Source organism: Abrus precatorius, unplaced genomic scaffold (assembly GCF_003935025.1).
Source record: "Abrus precatorius isolate BTA unplaced genomic scaffold, Abrus_2018 Scaffold2, whole genome shotgun sequence".
NCBI classification, from domain to species: Eukaryota; Viridiplantae; Streptophyta; class Magnoliopsida; order Fabales; family Fabaceae; genus Abrus; species Abrus precatorius.
The window spans coordinates 13,820,608-13,841,717 of NW_020874362.1; the positions used below are offsets into that span (position 1 = coordinate 13,820,608).

Consider the following 21,110-nt stretch of genomic DNA (forward strand, 5'->3'; position numbering starts at 1 on the left):
ATTTAAATTGATAAATTGACTAATAATTTAATTTTTAATTTATACTTTTATTTGTTGATTTATGTAAATATTTACTAGTTATTGAAGTTTAAATATATTTTAACAACTATAATTGTTTTTACAAATTTTCTTAAAAAATAATCCATCTAAATCTATATACCTATGTAAAATTCTTTTAAAAAATTATTTAAGGTTCTACATATTTATATCTATATTAAAGGTAATCAAATATAAACTTAAATTATACTGAATCTATAATTATTAAAATTTATTAAAAAAATTACTATAATTGATTAAATTTACTAAAATAATTATTAAAATTTAGTAGTTGTCCATTTACTTTTATTTTAATAACTTATTTAATAAAATATCATTTTATAATTTAACATTTTATATTTAAAAATATTTATTACTAATTCTTAATTAAAATCATATCATTTATCATTTAATAATGATATGCTATCCTTAATCTTAGCACCTAGCCATGTCACCGGAATTAAAATATATAAAATTATTGTATTCTTAAAAGATAAAAAGAAAAAAAAAATCTAGAAACAAATTATAACCAATAAAATTAATGAAAGTTTGTTCAAGTAACAAATGACTTAGTATCACTTAAGTAAAGTCTCAAGTTCAAATGACAGACTCATCCACCACATCTAGGTACGTGACTCAAAATTAAATTAGATAAAAAATAGAAAGTTGGTAAAATTTCTGATTCAAGTCCTTATGTATGCAAAAAATTTTCATTGATAGACTCACTCATCATATACTGGTGCATGACCCTAGTCAGATCCAGATTAAACTGGATGAAATATATATATATATATATATATATATATATATATATATATAAATACTTAAACAATTTTTAAACATTTAGAACTAAAAATTTAATGTCATTAAATTAGCCCTTTAAAGATCTAAAATGTATAAAATTATTAGTGATAAAAAAATAATAATAAATTAATCCATTGAGAAGAAAATCTAAAACTTTATTAAATTAATTGTTATAGATTACTAAAGAGGTGTCAAATGATTAATAAAGTAGATCGACCAGTAAAAATTTGTTTTAACTTAACATGTATTCTTGAAGTTTGAGTCCAATTAAAAGATTTAAACAAATTGATATTCCAAATCTTTAGAAGATGACTTTATGACACTTTCATTTTGGAGGATCAAGTAACTATGCTTGAAACCTTCCAACTTTACATCATACATGTACAAGGATTGTGAGCGAGAGAACGAAGGGCCAACATGTAACCCAAGATACAAAGAAGGTCCTCGTCATCTATTAACCCTGCCTTCGGACAACCTCACAACAAGGAACAACATAGGGAAAGCTAAAGAAATAAAACGTGATAAAAGCAGTGAAATGAATTATGTATGAACTAGAGGGAACTGAGGTAATCTTTTATTATTGACAAAATGGGGTTGGCGAAAGAATATCCTTCCAATATCTGAAACAAGATCCCATCCATTCGGGCTTGAACTCCATCAGAAAATGTCAAGCCCTGTAGCAGTTCCTTCAATGCTCTGTCAGCTCCAATGAAGGTATTACCTACTAATAAAATATCGGTTAAAGAAGGGCTGGGTCTGGAGATCTCCACAAGTGTAACCTGGCATAGTTCAAGCATAATGACCATGTTTTGAGACTTCTTGGGCACGAACATTCATACTGCCAAAATAAAGGTGAGTCAAACCAACCTGTCTGTCTTGCGGTATGTTGGCCTTCAATTTGGCTATGGCAATAGCTCGAGAGAGCCCACCAATAGTGTCAACTAGACCATGCAAAGCTGCATCTTTACCAGTCCAAACCCTCCCCTGCGCAACCTCCTCCATCTCTTCTACCTAGTTACAGTATAGTAGCTGTGAGCCTGTCACAAAGATCTACAAGAAGGAAGAGAAAAAGCACGTGAATTAAATTTATAACATACAGTCATTGATCTAGACAAAGCTGCCTTGTCTCGAAATTGTTTATAAGCATGCTGAGCAGATTTGGCAAATAGCTCTGCTTCATCTGGTCTGCACCACAAGAAGAAAATAAAAAATGTTCTATTTGTTTTGTCCTGGATATCAAAATATGTACCGATAGTCTGATGCAATAGAAAAATACCAACCCTGTTAAGGCCATCAACAAAAGATTTAATGGCACAAAAAGCATTAAAGCATAAATGGTTGCAGAAACCCTGGACCTTCTTAGGTAATCTTGTAGCGCCTAGATGGTAAAAGTTAGTGAGATTGTTTATTGTTCAGTGTATTTTGTTTGAAATAATTGCTTTCAAAAACACACAAAATGGAGAAAAACATTTGAGTTATTTGTGAGCGTACCTATCAAGCTCAATGGAAAGTTTAATGAAATCGCAATACAACGAACTCTCTTTCCTTTATGGTAGTGGCAAAATCAAGAATGTTAAGATGAATGTATAGTCACAAGAAAAAAAGACATAATAAGAAATGATTTTATATGAGAAATTGGAGTAGTGCCTATTCAGGAGATGATGACAGAGGATTACTTACAATTAAGGTGGTTTGGACGTGTGCAAAGAAGGTTATTAGAAATACCAGTGAGGATCGTAGAGTATATGGTCTTTAACCTTGTGAAAAACAGTTGAGGAGGTAAAAGAGAACCGTGGAAGAAATTATCAAAAGGGATCTCATGATAAATAATATACTTGAAAATTTGATTTTTGATCCAGTCTAAAGGCATGAGATCCATGTAGTCCACCTCATTTAGTGAGATATGGCTTAGTTATTGCTGTAATTGCTTTCAAATGTTAAGGAATTTTCAAGAAGGATGGATTGATCCTTCTGTTCAGAGATCATGGAAATGGAACCCTACACTTGCTACCCTATTAGCTACAAAAATCAGTACCTGGCAATCCATGCCAGAATTCATCTACTTCCATCGCAGTCAACTTCTTGACTAACATTCCTAATAATCGTACAGAATTAAAGTCCTCTCTCCACCTAAAAGGGGAAGTTTTAGTGAATGCAAAGGAAGAAGCAAAATTGGGTTGGCTAACTGGTTCATAGGTTATATAGATAAGATTTTGCATTCCCCAAGTGCCCGGGTTTGAATGCACCCTTGGTTGGTAATTTTGCATGGTGATCATTGACACACTGATCTGTGGTAGTACAGAGTAACCTATCCTTATTTTGATGCTAAAAAATTAATGGTAAGGAAGAGAAGCAAGTAGTCAAAGTACCATGCAACCCTATCCATCAACAGAAGATCCATCAATGTAAATCAGCATAATTTCAGGAAACACACACACAAAATGATAGTGACTTTTTCTTTTAACAAGGGCTGGCAACTAGTTAGAAAGTAAAAGTCACTGTCTTCCCTTCTCAAAGAGTGCCTGACTGTTGAGCAATCAAGTGGCATATTCTCTCCTCATCCACTAGAATCTTTACAACAGGAAATGAAGAAATAATATTTACCTAAAAGGACGTTGTTCAGCTGCAAGGAGCTCAGCATATCTTCCCCTTGATATAATTTCTTTGTTAAAGCCAATCTTCTCATATAGTTTCCCCAGGTTAAATTTTCCTACAAAAATCATAAATTAAGAGATTACAAAGTTAGAAGAACAATATATATAGTAGCATTGATTGTTCATGATATAATGTCTTGGTTCATTATTTCAAAGCACCATGAGTAATTTGCTTTCAACTGCATTTGGAGAACTCAAGGCTTTATAAACACCACATTATAATCACATACTTCCAATATAGGACTCAAGTCTTATACTTTGCAATTGGATCCTAACATTTCATCAAACTCTGCATCGCCTATGGCTACGTGGGCTGGCTGTGCACTAGCACCTTTTACTAGTCCTGGGCAAACATTGAAACACCAACATCACCACCATGCCACTCAAATGCAACTCATAGACATGGTGGAAGGCTTCGGTATCAATTGAAAAGAATTTTGGGAGAAACAAACCATAAAAGTTAGTCATTGTAGTTGGAGAACCCAAGGCCTTATAATCTCCACATTAGAATCCCATGCTTCCATTGTAGGACTCAAGTCTCATACCTTGCAATTGGATCCTAAAATCTCACAACACTCCACAGCAATGGTGCCCATGCAAGTTGGCGGTGTACAAGCCCCTTGACTAGTTCATGGCAAACACTACAATGCAGATGTCACCTGTTAGGATCCAATTGCAGGTATGGGATTTGAGTCACACATTGCAAGTATGTGATTCTAATGTGGGATTTCTATGGCTTTGGACTCTACAACTACAACGGCTAGCTTTTGTGGTGTGGTTTATCCAAGGTTCTTATCACTATACAACCATATGAAAAATTGGAGTGAAAATGGTGAAAAAATGTATATTAAGTAAATTTACTTCATCATTGTTTATTATGCGGCAGGTCAGTTTTGTGCACAAATAGTATTGGCATTTTCATATTTAAAGGAAAATTTCATTCTACATAGGTCATGTTAAAAAAGCTCTGAACAACTGTTAGGGTTTGAGCGTTAAAATCAGAAAAACAAAAGACTGAAGAATATTGACCTATAGTGGGAGTCTTAAACCCCTGGTTACTTGAGTGGCTTCCTGTTCCGCATAAAAGATGACCCACCGTATTTGGCCATCTCAGCTTCAATACCCCTCGCCAAATGCATTGCATGTCACCTAGTTGGTGAATCTAGAGTACGTACCCGCAATCTGATTTCGTCTTTCAACCCTCCAACAAAATACTTGAGATATTGAGTCTCAGGCAGCCTTGGATCCTGAGAGGCTAGAGCTTCAAACGCTTCAATAAACTCTTCCACAAAACCTTCTTGCTTTAGTAGCGTCAACTCCTCAAAAGGATTATCCAAACAATCGCTCCCAAACCTAACGGTCAAGGCCTGTTTTAGATTATACCAAGTAGGTTCCTCCTCCTCACGCCACAAATTGAACCAATGAATTGTGGTCCCCTCCATACAAATCTTGGCCAACTTCACTTTCACAGCCTCATTTGTACCATGCACTTCAAAATAAGTCTCCGCTCTACATATCCATCCCATAGAGTCAACACCATTGAAGGCGGGTAGTTCCACCTTCTTAGCAGAAGAGCAAAACTCAGCATCAATGTTTCCTTAGCAGCGCTCATCTTATGAATTTCTTTCAACAATTCTTGCTGCATGACATCCATCTCCTTTATTAAATAAGACAATGTTTTCTACTATACCTCGATGTTTTGAATCCTAGATTCAAGAACATCCACCCTCTCATTCATTCTTCTTGGCATGGGAGTATGAATCCGGCAAGTCGGACCAATTGTTAGGGTCAGAGCATTAAATCAGAAAAACAAAAGAAAGAATATTGACAATCTTTATTAATGCCTTTGAAAAGAATCAGGATTCAAGAATCCTCCAGAGCTAACCGCTCCCTGAACAAAGATCAATGTTCCCTAACAGTATTTTACAGTACCCCAAACAAAAGTCCCCCTAGTTTAGACCCTAACTCTATTAAAGGGTATTAACAACTAACTATCCGTTGGCTCCTTCCTTCCTTTCCTCCTAACATACACTTCCATACTTTAGATGCCTTGTTAGTGTCAATCATTTGTTCTCCTTCCCTGGTCCTAACAACAACAGATTTTCCTTTATTTGGAGAGTAAACAGATATCAACAGTCTGTACCATGTATATTTTTTAATACTTCCTTTCCAAAGGACCATGACAATGACTAAGGAATATCTAGATATCATAAGCATCTTTATATAGAAATGGGAAAACAAATACAAAGATTATTTCTGCATGGTACCTGAATTACGAGTTTCCTAATTCTTGAATTGAGCACTAACAATTAGATTGTAACATAAATACTGATGAGAACAGCTGTTTCAAAACCTTGTGGATAAAGGTTTTCAATAAATATGTTTATATCTTTAGTTAAATAATTGTATCAGCATGCTCTTCTCTATTCACCTACCGAAACAGAAGCAGTAAAACAGTCAGGTTCACCTGTGACCACTCCAATTGAACCAGTTAAGGTAAGACTTTCTGCAACAATAGCTTCAGCTCCCATTGCCATGTAGTACCCTCCACTTGCAGCCACGTCAGACATTGAAGCAATGACTGGTTTTGAAGCAGCTAAAAGCCGGATTTCTCTCCACATCCTGCAGACCATGACACCAGAATATGGTCACTAAATATGCAAAATCACCAAAATACTTGGCATAACAGTTTCATCCATGACAACTAGAGATTATTTCAAATAAAAGTAGACAATTAAGGGAGGGATCCAGTTAACTACTCTCAAATCTAAAAGCATCATCTCAAACAATGCTTCAATTAACGATAAATCAATAATGTTGTATAGATACTTGCAAAAAATGCAATAGTACAGATCAGATCTAGCCCCATCCAACCAATAATTTCAAACAAATTCAAGGAAAATCAACAATTTATTGTTAAATCACTTATTAAAAGAGAAGTTTTGAACATGTAATTAACAGAGGGAAAATAATACCAGAACTTAAACTTACAAATCTGAAGCAAGAGCATCACCTCCGGGACTGTCAATCCTGATGATAGCAGCCTTAAATTTTTTTGACTCTGAGGAGAAAAAGAACACTCATAGTGACTATAGCACAAATATAATGAGTGAAGTATACTAATGAATAACAACTAGACAAAGGTGTCATTTTTAGCAAACAGGATCATGGTTGAACACTGAAAACCATGATTATGCTTATGCTCCTAAAAGTGAATAGATAAGTGGTGCATTGCTGTTGCATACTTGCATACTTAAGTTATTAAACAGAACTAACCCATGTAATCTATATTTTGGAACACATGAATGTGGGATTCTGAAAGTTATATGTTTAATGGGTCTCTCTTGGCCTTTCTGTCTGAGATTAAGAGATCTCATAACTGATACGTCTTAGTTCTTGCAGCGTGGCTTCTACATCTAAGGCCTTGGAAGTAAAAAATTCGAAAGTAGTGTAATCTCTTGGTTTCCTTCCAATTTAATATAGGCAAATCATTGAATAATACTACTCTACTGAAAAGAAAATATCTATGGTGCATTAACTACAGCTGCTGTAATCAATGCAAATAGCCTGACAACATTCCCATGAATACATGCCAAATTCAATATTGCTCTTAGCCTCTTACACTGAAATTTCAAAGGGCAACTTATAAGATCAAGATTACCTCTGACCTCACGAATCTTCTCAATGAACTTCTCCGCAACAATGCCTGAGCTAGAGGCACTTAATTGATTCTCTACACGACTAATGCTCCCGGATGCTCGGATAACGGCTATTAGTTCTTTACCACCTGATATTCCAACTGTCCATTTCCTAACTCGAGAGTATTTCCTGTATTTAGTTGATGCAATAAAAATTTTTGATACTGTTAATATGAATTATTTGACACATTTTCTTTATCAAAAGAAGCATCTGTTAGCAACAAAAGCCAGGTAAGAAAAAGAAAGCAATGGTAAGTCACATGAAAACTGTAATTTACATAGATGCATGTTTGGGAATGATTAATTGGGGGGGGGGGGGGGGAAAATTGATTTTCTTGTCTTTAAAAATCTCACTTAGGAAGTTGTAGATAAAAAAATTATCATTTTCCCACAATTCCAAACAAACATAAGCCATAGAAAGATCCTATACCAAACAAACAGGGACAGAAATTAGAAGAAACAAAATTCAATTTCAAATGAAAATTTGTTGAATATTATATATTTTTGAAGTTGTCTACAACTTCTATATAAACCAATTGTAGATTTGTGTTCCCAAAATTTAAAATTATGGCCATATTTTGGTAAACTACTCAATCAAGCAAATTAAAGGTTACCTTATTAGAACTTATAAACAAGTTTGATTGGGAAAAACTAAGCTAGAAAGAGCTTACAGGTCATAATTATTTTCATAAGCTCAAATAAGCACTGTAGAAGTTTGTCCAAATAATACCCACTAAAATTATTCAATATATTTGTTACTTCTACTTTTTATTTGTACCAAACTCTATTTTAAAAATAGATAGAACCATGGGAAAGCCAAAAAGGTAACCCCCATTAGTAGTTAGTTATAATGTGTTAGCTAAGTACCTATTAGTAGTTAGTTACAATATAGTAGTTAGCCCTGAATTAGTAGTCGGCACTTGACAGGCTGAGATTGTACAAGAAACACAGCATATTGCCTCTATAGAAAAGAGGGGGGTAGAGAGAGAGAATCTATTCATTTGTGAGAGGAAATTAGGGCCATTTGGCAGAGGTGCACACCCTCAAAGTTATGCATTGTTTGTGTTCTCTACTCTATAAGAACTTGGTATCTTTATTAGAAAGAAGTGGGGAAAGAACCTTATAATTTGCAGAACATAATACACACAGTGCAGAAGTTTGAGGGTCTGCACCTTCCAATGCCACAAGGCCCTAATTTTCTCCCAGAAGTCACATGGTATTCCTCTCTAGTCTTCCCTCTTGTTTTTTTGACAAACATGCGTGATTTAAACTAATGTAACTAAATAATGGGTAACCAAGAAACTTATTTTAACTAACTATTAATGGAGTTAACAGTACTCCCCCCCCCCCCCCCCCCCTAAACACTCACTTTGTCCTCTAGGTGAATAGCTATTGCAACTGCAAAAGAAAGTTGTATCAGAGTTCTGTTTGATTGAAGCATTATGATTAAGCCAACCCTATTACTACAGCCCCAAATTAGCCTCAAGCCCTCCTGGGTCAAACACAAACAACTGTTGGAATCAATTTCCTCCAATGCTTTGTTTTCTTTAATATTTTTTTACCTAAAATAGAGCACCATTTCCTCTGCAAGTGTATTGAGAACCCAAGGTTTTCTAAGCAAATCACGGTTCATTGTCATCCTTTCTTTATTACCCAAATGATGCTGCATGTGTTTCTCCATCTACAACTCAAAAGATGGTCTCCTTCCAAAGAAGCAAAGCTTATTTTCAGACCTGACAACACCCAATTGTCTCTCAATCTCGACTACTTGCTCCAATCCATTTAGGTCTTCCATTTTTGGTTCTTGACCCAAAATGTGAACTTGTTCCGATCGAATTTCCTCCTCTGTCTTTGGTTCCATGATTTCTGGTTTCCATGACTTTTGTTCATTTTCTTGGACAATTGCATATTTTTCTACATTTGTTTTTGGTCTCCAAGCTTCTGGTTCTTTTCTACTTTCTTGAACCCAAGTTTCTTGTTTCTCATCCTCAGATGATGCAAATAATTCTGAATCATATTCAGGTTGAAATCTCTTCAGCACTGCTTTCACCAAAGTCGACCAGTCTGCATATTGTTGCACCATCTCCAAGTTAGACACCAATTAAGATTATCACCTTAGAGCCTTTGATAGCTTCTCTTCCTCTGGCATTCTAGTGGGTTCAAAATACTGCTCAACCGGGATAAGCCACCAATAGGCAATATTGCAATCATCTTCAAGAAATCAATATCCACAGCTCCAATATCAGAACTCTAATACCAGTGATAGAAACTTTGTATCTTTTTCAAAATGAAATGGGGAAAGTACTCAACAAATCACAACAGAACATAATACACACACAGTGCAAAACTTTAGGGTCTACACCTCCCAATGCCAAAAGGCCCTAATTTCTTTTCGCAAATCATATGACATACCTCGCTAATATTCCCTCTTATTTATAGGCAACATGCTTGATTCAACATGCTAGTCATTGTAGGTAGGACATACCTTGCCTTCCCATACTAAAATCCCATATTTCTAATGTAGGATTCAAGTTTCATTCCATGCAATTACATCGCAACATCATACCACGCTTAATGACCCTAGTGCCCATGAGGGTTGGCTATGCACTAGCTTTTTCACTAATCTTGGGTGAAAATTACAATGTTGGGTGTTAATACTTTCGCAGCTCATTTGTATTTGAGAGACATGGTGAAAAGCTTTAATATCAAATTGATAAGAAAATTAGGAGAATCACTCCACAAAAGTAGAAGCATGGTTATGGTGAGTTGAGACACATTTATAATGAATGTTTGAGGCATTTAGACCTAGCCATGACAATATGATTTTGAGCATAATTCATGAAAGACACTTATTTGAAACTCTTATCATGAGAATGCAATGAAATTAAGTGAATGTTGTGATTGAGGTTTCCACACAAGGATGAGAATTTGAACCTGTTAGAATCTATTAGAATCTTATAAATACAATAACTGTATATTTTGTAATTATGTACTCTTCCTTATAAATTTAAATAACTCCATTGTGCCCTAAAACACATGGATTCAATATTTTCTCTCTCAACATGGTATCTAGAGCCTAGAGAGGAAACCCTAATCCATTTTTTTTCCCAGTGGACCCACTGGTCATTGGTGCCATTTTTTTTCTGGCGCCGCAACCACCGTCCACCACTGTTCTGGTGCTGCCGAACCCCGCTGACCACGCCTTCACTGAGTCCTCATTCGCCGCCTTCTCCTCTATCGGTTTTCTCACTTACCACCTTTTCTCTCCACGCGTGATGGCGCGTTCGGCGTCCTTTCCTAACACCGTCGACTGGGGTTTGCTCACCCCTCTCTCCTCTACGTATATTTGGTCTCGGTTAGGTGTTTAGACATCTATTCGGCCTTGTTTTGCCTTTTTTGCTGTTGTTTGAGCATTTTCTCTCTCTTCTCGCTGACCAATGGCTACCTCCAGCACTCCAAAAGCTGACACTCAGATTTTTACCAACCATGTCACTGCACCTCTCTTTTGAGCAATTGGATGGTACACACTACTCCTGGACTTCTCACATTGAACTTTGGCTTGTTGGACAGGGTTATGAGACACATCTCACCCAAACAGCAGACGATGTTCAGGAGGTCGACCGTCCTCTATAGAAAAAAGTTGACGCTCAGCTATGCTGTATCATCCAAGCCACCATTCACCCATTTCTTCGTAATGTCTTTCGCACCCACAAAACCTGCAAAGTTGTTTGGACACAGACCCAACAATTCTCGGCGACTCTACCAAGTTTGTGAAGACCTCATGACTATTCTTAGTGTTCATCAGATTAAGGATTCTATGTCGAACTATCTTGGCTCAGTATCTAGCCTTCTTTGTGAGTTCAATGAATTGCTTCCTCCCGCTGCCACTCCAAATGCGAAACTTGACAATCGCAAGAAGATTTTCACGTCCTTGGCTCTATACAGTCTGCTCCCAGAATATTCTCATGTTCATGGTCAGATCCTAGGGAGCCTCACAGAAGCTACTATGAACAGCACCTAGGCGACCCTCCTTTGTGTCCCCCCCAAAACCTCTTCTGAGTCTTTGCTCCCTACTCCAATTGACTCTCCTCGGTCTCATAAGTGTGTTTTCCTCAGATACCCACGCTCTAAAAAAGGATACAAGTGTTATTCTCCTACTCTTCACAGGTATTTCATCTCTGCTGATGTTATTTTCTGAGTCCATTCCATTCTGAGCTTAGAACATCTACATCCGAGTATTCCCTATCCATGGTTGCCCCTGTTTCAATCCTTTTCTGTCCTCCAAAGGAGTCTTTATCCCCTCCACACCCATCTCCTCCACCTTTGCAGGTATATTAGCGTCGTACTCACCTCTAGAGCCACCTCTTTTGCCTCATTTTTCGGTCCCGTCCTCTGAACCTGACATTCCCATTGCTCTTCGAAAAGGTATACGTTCTACTCGTAATCCTTCTCCTCACTATATTTCTTTAAGTTATCATTTGTGTTTCTCCTTCCTATTATTCTTGCCTTTCTTCTTTGTCCTCTGTTTCTATTCCTAAGAGTGCAGGCGATGCATTTGTCCATCCAGGATAGCAACAAGTTATGCTAGATGAGATGTGTACATTACAGAACAGTAGCACTTGGGACCTCGTTCCTCTACCACTAGGGAAGTCAGTTGTTGGTTGTCGATGGGTGTATACGGTCAAGGTTGGTCCAGACAGCAAGGTTGACTGGCTTAAAGCCCGTCTCATCGCCAAAGGCTATACTCAAATCTTTGGATTGGACTATAGCGACACTTTCTCTCCTATGGCCAAATTGCCCTTTGTGCAACTATTCCTATCCATTGCTGCCATACATCATTGGCCTCTCTATTAGTTGGATATCAAGAATGCTTTCTTACATGGTGATCTGCTCGAGGAAGTCTACATGGAGCAACCTCCTTGCTTTGTTGCTCAGGAGGAGTCTTCTAGTCTTGTATGTTGACTGCGGAAATCTTTATATGGCCTCATGCAGTCACCCAAAGCATGGTTCAGCAGATTCAGTACTGTGATTCAACAGGTTGGCATGACTCGGAGTAAGGCTAACCATTTTGTCTTCTATCGTCACTCACCTACCGGTTGCATCTACCTAGTTGTTTATGTTGATGACATTGTCATCACGGATAGTGATCATCGTGGCATTGCACAGGTAAAGCAGCATCTCTTCAAACATTTTCAGACAAAGGATCTTAGCAAACTCAAATATTTTATGGAAATAAAAGTAACACAGTCCAAAAATGGAATCATCATTTCCCAAAGGAAGTATGCAATGGATATTTTAGAAGAAACAGGAATGTTAACTTCCAAGCCAGTTGACACTCATATGGATCCCAATGTCAAGCTCCTGCCAAATTAGGGGGAGCTTCTTCTAGATCCTGGAAGGTACAGACGATTAGTAGGAAAGCTAAACTACCTCACTATTACCCGTCCAAATATCTCATTCGCAGTGAGCGTAGTAAGTCAATTCCTCAACTCTCCATGTAAGGAACATTGGAATGCAGTGACTTGCATTGTTCGATACATCAAAGAAGCTCTAGGAAAGGGTCTTTTGTACAAAGACAAAGGACACACTCGAGTTGTGGGGTATTACGATGCAGATTGGGCAAGATCTCCCATAGATAGAAGGTCCACCTCTAGATTCTATATATTTGTCAAAGATAACCTTATCTCTTGGAAAAGTAAGAAGCAAAATGTTGTGGTCCGGTCCAATGTGGAAGCTGAGTATCGAGCTATGGCTATAGCGAGTTAGAAGCTTATATGGCTCAAATAGTTACTTCAAGAACTAAAGTTTGGAGAGGTCACACATATGTCACTTATATGTGGTAATCAAGCCTCAAATCCAGTATTCCATGAAAGAACAAAGCACATTGAAATTGATTGCCACTTTGTCAGAGAGAAAGTCATGTCCGAGGAAATATCTACTAGTTTTGTCAATTCCCATGATCAACTAGCAGACATATTTACTAAGTCACTAAGGGGTCCTCAGATTAACTTAATATATAACAAGCTTAGTGCATGACCTATATGCTCTACCTTGAGGGGAAGTGTTAGAATCTATTAGAATATTGTAAATACAGTAACTATATATTTTGTAATTATGTATTCTTCCTTATAAATTTGAATAACTCCGCTGCATTCTAAAAGACACGGATTCAATATTTTCTCTCTCAACAGAACCTTTGATGAATTAATATTGGGATGAGAAAGATAAGTACTTTTGTTCTGCAATATTTCATGATTATTGGTACATTTGCCTTTTCCACCTCTTTGATTTCTTTTGATTCATGATCACATAAACTTGTAAAGAAAATGAAGAACTTACCCATGACTATGTTTAGCATAATAATGCATATGGACGAGAATGGAACATGGTTCCATAATGAAATGAGTAACATTACCGCTTACTGAGAATGGAGTCATGGAAAATAGTTTCCATTATGATTAGGAAGAGAAAAACATGAAATTACTACGTAAATTATGTGTCTTATCAAGCTAAGAATGTAGTATCAGTAATACCTTGGCTTTTGTTTTGAAAAACTATGCATGATGTATACTACTGGTTGAAGTTTCTTTTCCTTTTCACATGTAAGTTTTTGTTGATTTAATAGGACCACATGTAATATATAATTCTATAAGTAATCAACATGTTGAAAATAATAATATTTGTACATTGAAGAAACTTTAAGGAAAAGATTTTTAATAAACTTGGAATGCCACAATGATTAATAAAAATTCAAGGCATTATCATATAAAATAAAGTGTGAATTGCGGAGTGTTACATTATTTGGTACCAGAGAGATTTAGAATAATATGTTGAGAATTATGTGTTACATAGAGAGGGGAAATCCAAGATTCAAAACAAATGAAAAACTAGTCATTGATTTGAGAGATTCTCTTAGCAGGGAAATTTGAGTTGAATTTGTGAGACTATGAATTGAGAATTCCTTAGTCAAATATTTCTTTAGCTAACATTTATCTACTCCAAATAAGTAGCATAGACCATAGTACATTCTTAAAGCCTCTAGAAATTGCCACCTGTAATCCACCATAGGCAGATCTTTATTTGATTTCACTCCAAGTCTCTCCTTCAGCATGGCAATAACCTGCAAAACATTTAATGTTTTGATCCTTTTAAACATCTTTGATTAGATGCAGTCACATCCTTCCAAAATATTCATTAACCATTGTTAATTATCGATATACATACATACACCCGACTGTGAAGACAGTAGGAATGTTGGATCCACAATTTAGTTATAAGAAGAAGCACCAAAACCAACAAACACTTAATGAGCAGGACAAACACTATCAGGATTTTCCATTCAAAAGTATCCAGTATCAACCACTAGTTACTAGATGTGATCCACCTTACACTCTCAACTTGATTATAATAGTAAAGATGACAAACTACATATACAAAAAGTCTTTGACAGTGGTTGGTTGCATTGGGATTCAATTGTGACCCCAGGCAAACTTTGCCAGTAATTTTAGTCTTTGAAATCCCTAGAGTCTGCCATTTCAGCAAGGGTAAACTTTAACTAACCACAACCATTAGCCTGAGGTTTAGTTTCACAGCTATGCCTAGGAAGATACATGATCAAAGACCAAAATGGCAGTTTATATAAGACATTGGGAAATAATTATGTACCTCATCATCATAGACTATATTTGATATGAGTCCCTCTTCTTTAAGCTTGTCTACTTGGTAAACACCTTCATTTATGAAGTTCACAATATCTTCTTTTCTCTTTCCTATATTAAATTAGCAGAAGTCCAAACGTTAACTTAATAAGTCAATATTCCACTAAAACAACAAATGGAAATGTACCTTTGGCATAAGAGACCTTGTCTAGCCAATTTTCATAGATATTGTCAAGCAATGCAGTCAGCATCTCACAATTTTCTTCAGACATGGTTCTTCGAGCTAGTTGATCTCCTGCACTTTTGTATTTGCCAATCCTTTCCACCTGTGGTTCAATTCCTATGTTATCTAAAATACCTGAAAAGAATTAATAAATTATGTAAAATAATGTTATAGGTTTATTTAAAGCCATCGTAGGATTTAAATTTTTTAAATAATTTATCAATAAATTGCTGATACACATCCGCAACATGTGCATAAGAGCATAGAACACTTATCCAGAACCAAAAAATGATTTGAGATATTAAGCATTTGAATAAAAAGATGCAATGATGTTTGGAGGAACAAATTGAAGTTTTACACTTTAATGACCTATATTTTAAAAATAAAAAGATGCTGTCAGAAAAGAAAAAATTCAAGACTGAGTCCAATTTGTAAAAATGCAAGGGAAGTCATCTTACCTCTAAGGAACGAAGCTTGAACAGTCAATCCAAACAAAGAAAAGTAAGCACTTGGAGGGGCGTATATCTCCTCACATGCACATGCAAGGTAATACTCTTTTTCTTGACATGAAGGGACATAAGCTACAACAAACTTTCCTACAGCCATAACCAACTATGAGCATGTCATTCATAAGTACGAAAGACCTTTAGTATAGGCCAATATAAGAATGAAATAAAAAAGGCCAGGGAGACATTCAAATATCATTATCACCATATTTACTTCAAAATACAAGTTTGCAGAGTGTCCAAAAATCACTTATAATTTGGCATTTTGAAGGTGCGTAACCATAGAAGACATCAGTAAGTACATTTACTTGTTACTTGGTTATATAAGTGTACTAAATTTCTTGATAAACTCTTCACCAGTTCATTGGACCCAAATATAAGTTTCTACAAAACAACATACAACATGAAAAATTGTTTTCATATCGCATGTCTCCTCATTTCTCTTTCTTCCATTTATAAGCTGTAACACAAGTCCAGAGTTTTACCTGATTTTTTGAAATCGAATATGTGCCTTCGAATTTCTTCTACTTTAGCCCATCCACAATTTAAACCATCAATATGGAGATAGATCCCAGAAATACGAGGATCATACGCTGCTTTCAAAAAATTCTCACAAATTTGAGGTAGAGAAAGTCCTGGAGAAAACCTACTCTTCAATTGATCCGATATCTGAACATGTGAAACAACGTAATATTTTGAACTCAAACATATCAAATATATATGCTATTCATAAAACAAAATAATCAAAGCTGGTTACAGTTACTTATTTAGCCTAAGAAATATTTTTTTTTCAAAAGTAGTTATAAAACCTTTACCATATTTTTATTTTATTTTATTTTATTGTTATCCTCTTTATACAAACATGTATAAAACAAATTAAAAAAAAAGCGTTTGAAAATACAAAATAATAATACATTCACTATAACACACAATTTATAATTTATTAAAATTTATAAAAAAATTACAAAACTAATTATAATGGTAATTTCTTATAAAGAATATTTCAGAAAAATGTAATAAGACGTGTATTATTAATATTCCTCTTTCATAGTTATCCGATTGAGTAAAAAATAAAAAAAGAGCAAACCTGGCCACGAAGCTTCATTGTGAGGACGCTGCCCTTGCGAACCCGCTCCCAAGGGAACGCAACGAGCATCTTAAGCTTCACGAGGAAGCTTCTCCATCCGGTAATTGGTTCGAATTCAAACTCTCCATTGGGATACTCCTCATCAGTCATTCTAACACTCTGATTATTAACGCCACCTTCATTATTCTTTTCTTCTTCATCGCTTTTGGTTTCGGAAGAAGAATCGAAGGCTTGAAGGGAAAGGTGTCTTCGTCTACGCATGTGGGAACGGAAGGGAGCGAGAGTGAGAGGGTGGGGATGAGAGAGATACGAAAGGGAAAATGGGCATTGAAATTGAAGGGAAGAAGCAAAGCATAATGTGTTGCGGAAGTGGTGAATGGAGGTGGTGAGGTGAGACTGAGAAGTAGGTAGAGGCAGCTTCGACATTTTTGGAAGGAGTGGGCAGGAAACGGATGGAATGAAGGGGTAGCAACGAAGCCCGTGATACGACAAGGTTCACGTTACACCACGTCGTCGTTGGAGAACATAAAACAATAATATAAGATAGTTTTATTCTATTTTATTTATGATATTTGTTTAATTAAAATATATGATAAATATATTTTACGAATTCATTTTATTTTTTAAAAGTAATTTTATTGTATAAAATAATCGAATTGAAAAAATGTATATAACATTTTAACTTATCCAATTTATTATTTTATTATATCAATAGATTATTTTTCACATTTTATTCCATCCTTTTATGACATATTACTAAACAAAGTAAGTACATTTTTATTTTAAATTAAAATAGTTAATTCTAATAAAACAATTTTTAAAAAAATTAAATTTTTAACTTTATTATAAAATCATAAACTTAGATTAATTTATAAATAAATTAAATAATTACGTTATTTATAAATATATAAATATTTAAAAATTATAAAATCTTATATAAATGAAAGATACATGTGATTAGTTGACATCGATAGACTCTTTAATTCATGATGCATATTTCGATTGGCCACTTTGTATAACACTTAATCATATTACCATATTTTTTATGACATTAATCAAATTATTATATTTTTTTAAGTTAATTTTTAATTTTTATCTATTAATTTTAAATAGTAAGAACAAAAAAATAAAAATAAAAATTGTAACACCCTTAATTTTATTACTCTTATATGAAAAAAATAAGAATTTTTGGTGCAAAATTTCTCGCTCAAGTGAAATAGGTCTTGCTTAAGCGAGATAAAACTTTTTTTTTAAAATGACACTCTGGAGCTTTCTCGCTCAAGCGAAAAAATGCAAGGTTGATCTAACTATCCTCTCGCCCAAGCGAGAAGGAATCTCGCATAGGCAAGAAGGAATCTCGCATAGGCGAGAAGCAGCTCGTCTATACGAGATAAAACTCACCTAGGCGAGAAGTCGTAGGAAAAATAGGATGCTCTCTAGACTTAATCTCGCTCAGGCGAGGTAGACCTCACTCAGGTAAGATTGTATCTAGCTCAAGCGTAAAGAGCAGAAAAATAAGTAGTTTTGCTTTCTCGTTGTTTTGCCCAGGCGAGGGTTGTAACACCTTATTTTTATATTCTATTTATACAAAAATTTCAAAAATAATAAGGGAAAAGAATGAAAGAATCTTGAAAATATTTTCAAATGCGAAATAATTTAAAAACAACTCAATTTAAAAATACAAAGTATCATTATAAAAGGCTTTCATAAACAATATTTCTAGTGTTTTTGCTAAAGATTCAAGTAATAAATATTATTACAAATTATTACTCAAAATGAATGCTATAGAACTTTCAATAATACATATTTCAAACACCGCTAAGTTCTATAGCAGTTCTCTATCCATTACAGCTCACAAAGTTGAGTGTTGATCGTCCTTGTTCCCTATGTAAGGGTGAGTCTCTACCCTACCACACATACATCACATAGAATCACCTTGGCACATAACACATATTTTCTTATGATAGAACACTTATCATTTTATCATAAATTTCTACATCCTATCACAGTTTCTCACATGTGGCAACGTGTATATATATAATATAACAACTTCATCATAAAAATTTATATCACAAATTCCATCACATGTACACTCACTGCACATTTAATTTCACACATGTGCGCTCATTGCACGTCTAGCCACGCTCACTGTGGTACTGTGATCACAGTTTCACCAATGTCCTAACCTCGAGTCTTACACAGTTTCAATCCTGTAAATAGTTATCGGTTGAGCCTCACATCACGGATACAACGTGTGCAATCACGACTCCCTTAGCAAAGGTAATGGTCAGAGGCAAAGTCAGGAAAAGTGTGTGTGGCCGTATAATGCATCCACACTCACTGTTGATGTCACCGCCACCCATCTTTTCTTCAAGAAATTTCACATCGCCTCCATCTTCCACAACCCTAGTGTATCATTGTAACTATTTACAGCTCAACTATTTTCAATTTCTTTTCAATCACAATCACAATTACGTATGCCATACCATATTTTTCACATATATTTCTCATCATATTCATATCAACCATGGCATATTTACACTTTCTTTCATTATTTCAATAACATATCTCAATATTATTACAATAAATCTCATTATATTCTCAGTAATCATAGCAAATCACACGTATATCTTGTTCTCATCTTTTATTTTCATCAAACTCATCATAATAATCACAACAGGATCAAATAACACACATTCCACCGATTAAAAGTATTTTTCACCGTTTATTTTCATGGAAACAACACAACATCATTAACTATATCAAATATAAGCATATTTCACCGATTAAAATCATGTTTTATAGATTAAAATCTCATCAAATCAACAAGTATTTCATATACAACCTCAAATATACCTAGATCTATAAGAATACACCTAGATCTACTAGAATACAACCAGATCTACCAAAAAATAAGTAGTTCACATAGGAAAATGATAAAGTAGAGCCTTTTGCCTCAAAATAGAGCTTTTACAAAGATTTAACCGAAGATTTAACTCTAGAACAGAGTTTTTCCTAAGAACATCATGAACATCTATAAGAAAAAGAAGAAGAGGAGAAACAAACAGTAAATCTAACTTCAAATTTAAAGAAACTTACTTGAAATCCTTTAGAACGGACGTAGAATCACAGATCTGAAAGGAAATCTAAGTTTATGAGGGTTTAGTATGAGAGAAAATGGTGAGATATAGCCTTGAAACCTTTGAGAACCTTGGATAGGAGTGAAGAAATGAAAATTTCGTGTGCAGCCCCCCTTTTTATAGAAATTTTTTTAAAATTTACTGTTCACCGCCGGAAATACATAGTCACTATTCATGCCGAAAATACTATTCATAGTCACTATTCATGCCAGAAACAATGTGCACACATATTACGTCAGGCTAGAGATTTATCATTGAGTAATCTATAATATTTTATACTTGTTCAATGTTAATTGAAAGATTATTTGGTATTGGAATAGATTTAGATGGAGTTTGAAATTATTTATTAAAAAAAAAAAAGTGAACAGTACTGTATGAACAGTGTCAGATGAACAGTAAAATCGCCTATGAACAGTGCAAACCGCGTATGTACAGTGACTGCTGACATCATCAGTGATGTCATGGCTGACGTCACATACGCGTACAGTACACGTGCACAGTATTTTCCGGCGTGAATAGTGCCCTAGATAGTGTTTCCGGCGTGAACAGTAAGGCGGTGAATAGTGTTTCCGGCGGTGAACAATAAATTTTGAAAATTTTCTATAAAAAGGGGGCTTCACATGAAATTTTCATTTCTTCACCCCTATCCAAGGTTCTAAGGCCAAATACCACCATTTCTCTCATACTAAACCTTCCTAAACTTAGATTTCTTGTCAGATCTGAGATTCTACGTCTATTCTGAAGGATTTGAAGAGAAACTTCGTTCTAAAGCCGAATCTTCGGTGAATCTTGCATTAAAACAAGTAATATTCGGTAGATCTAGTGTGAATTATCTTTCTGAGGTAAGGGGAGTTTACTTTAACCTATGAACTACGTTTTGAACGGTTTAATATGCTATTTCAAGATATTTTGATATGATTTTGTTAGATCTACTGAATAAAAGATATTTTCTAAGCTGTAACTGCTGTTAATTGATTTAAAATGCTGAGATTTTGGCTGATCTATTATAAACTTGCTTTAGTTGAGCTGTTAAAATAACTTTGGCGGTGTGCATCATGTTGAGATATATATTTTACATCATTATAGAGCCAAGTTACATGTTTAGGTGGGTAGACATGTAACGGTAAGTTCATGCTAAGCTGCTGTGCTGTGCTGTCTGGATCCAGATACCGGAATGAGTCGCTCCCAGACCGACTCGGTTCCTTCTGGATTACTTAGACTGTGAAACCAGTTGGAAACCGTTTTCATGCTGTGCATTAGATGGGCTGGAAATGCATGGGATTATTGCTGTGAGAAATATTTTG

The 21,110-nt window shown here is 35.2% G+C and overlaps 1 protein-coding gene across 6 annotated transcripts; it reads right to left on the reverse strand.

The window, feature by feature from the left end:
• Positions 1 to 1,016: 1,016 nt before the first annotated feature.
• On the reverse strand, positions 1,017 to 17,231 carry LOC113857354 (serine protease SPPA, chloroplastic-like). Of its 6 annotated transcripts, none has more exons than XM_027489123.1 (13): positions 16,667 to 17,231; positions 16,065 to 16,248; positions 15,532 to 15,669; positions 15,038 to 15,208; positions 14,858 to 14,961; positions 14,245 to 14,312; positions 7,156 to 7,322; positions 6,486 to 6,555; positions 5,962 to 6,116; positions 3,445 to 3,550; positions 1,938 to 2,025; positions 1,708 to 1,851; positions 1,017 to 1,619 (listed from the first exon to the last, which is right to left on the reverse strand). In XM_027489123.1, exons 1-13 carry the CDS (start codon positions 17,090 to 17,092, stop codon positions 1,392 to 1,394), a joined length of 2,049 nt encoding a protein of 682 aa, XP_027344924.1. In that variant the 5' UTR covers positions 17,093 to 17,231; the 3' UTR covers positions 1,017 to 1,391. The 6 variants fall into 6 exon arrangements, 5 of the variants coding, with proteins under 5 accessions (XP_027344924.1, XP_027344925.1, XP_027344926.1 ...); XR_003503234.1 differs by having other exon boundaries at positions 1,112 to 1,619; positions 5,930 to 6,116; positions 16,667 to 17,178; XM_027489124.1 differs by lacking the exon at positions 15,532 to 15,669 and having other exon boundaries at positions 1,057 to 1,619; positions 14,218 to 14,312; positions 16,667 to 17,173.
• Positions 17,232 to 21,110: the final 3,879 nt, after the last annotated feature.

Bases quoted from the DNA above. Each gene is read 5' to 3' on its own strand.
- LOC113857354 (XM_027489123.1), bottom strand. From the start codon at position 17,092: ATGTCGAAGCTGCCTCTACCTACTTCTCAGTCTCACCTCACCACCTCC. The intron at 16,249-16,666 runs GTTTGCTCTTTT...TCACATGTTCAG, and splicing joins CAATGAAGCTTCGTGGCCAG to ATATCGGATCAATTGAAGAG. The intron at 14,962-15,037 runs GTACATTTCCAT...AATTTAATATAG, and splicing joins CAAGGTCTCTTATGCCAAAG to GAAAGAGAAAAGAAGATATT.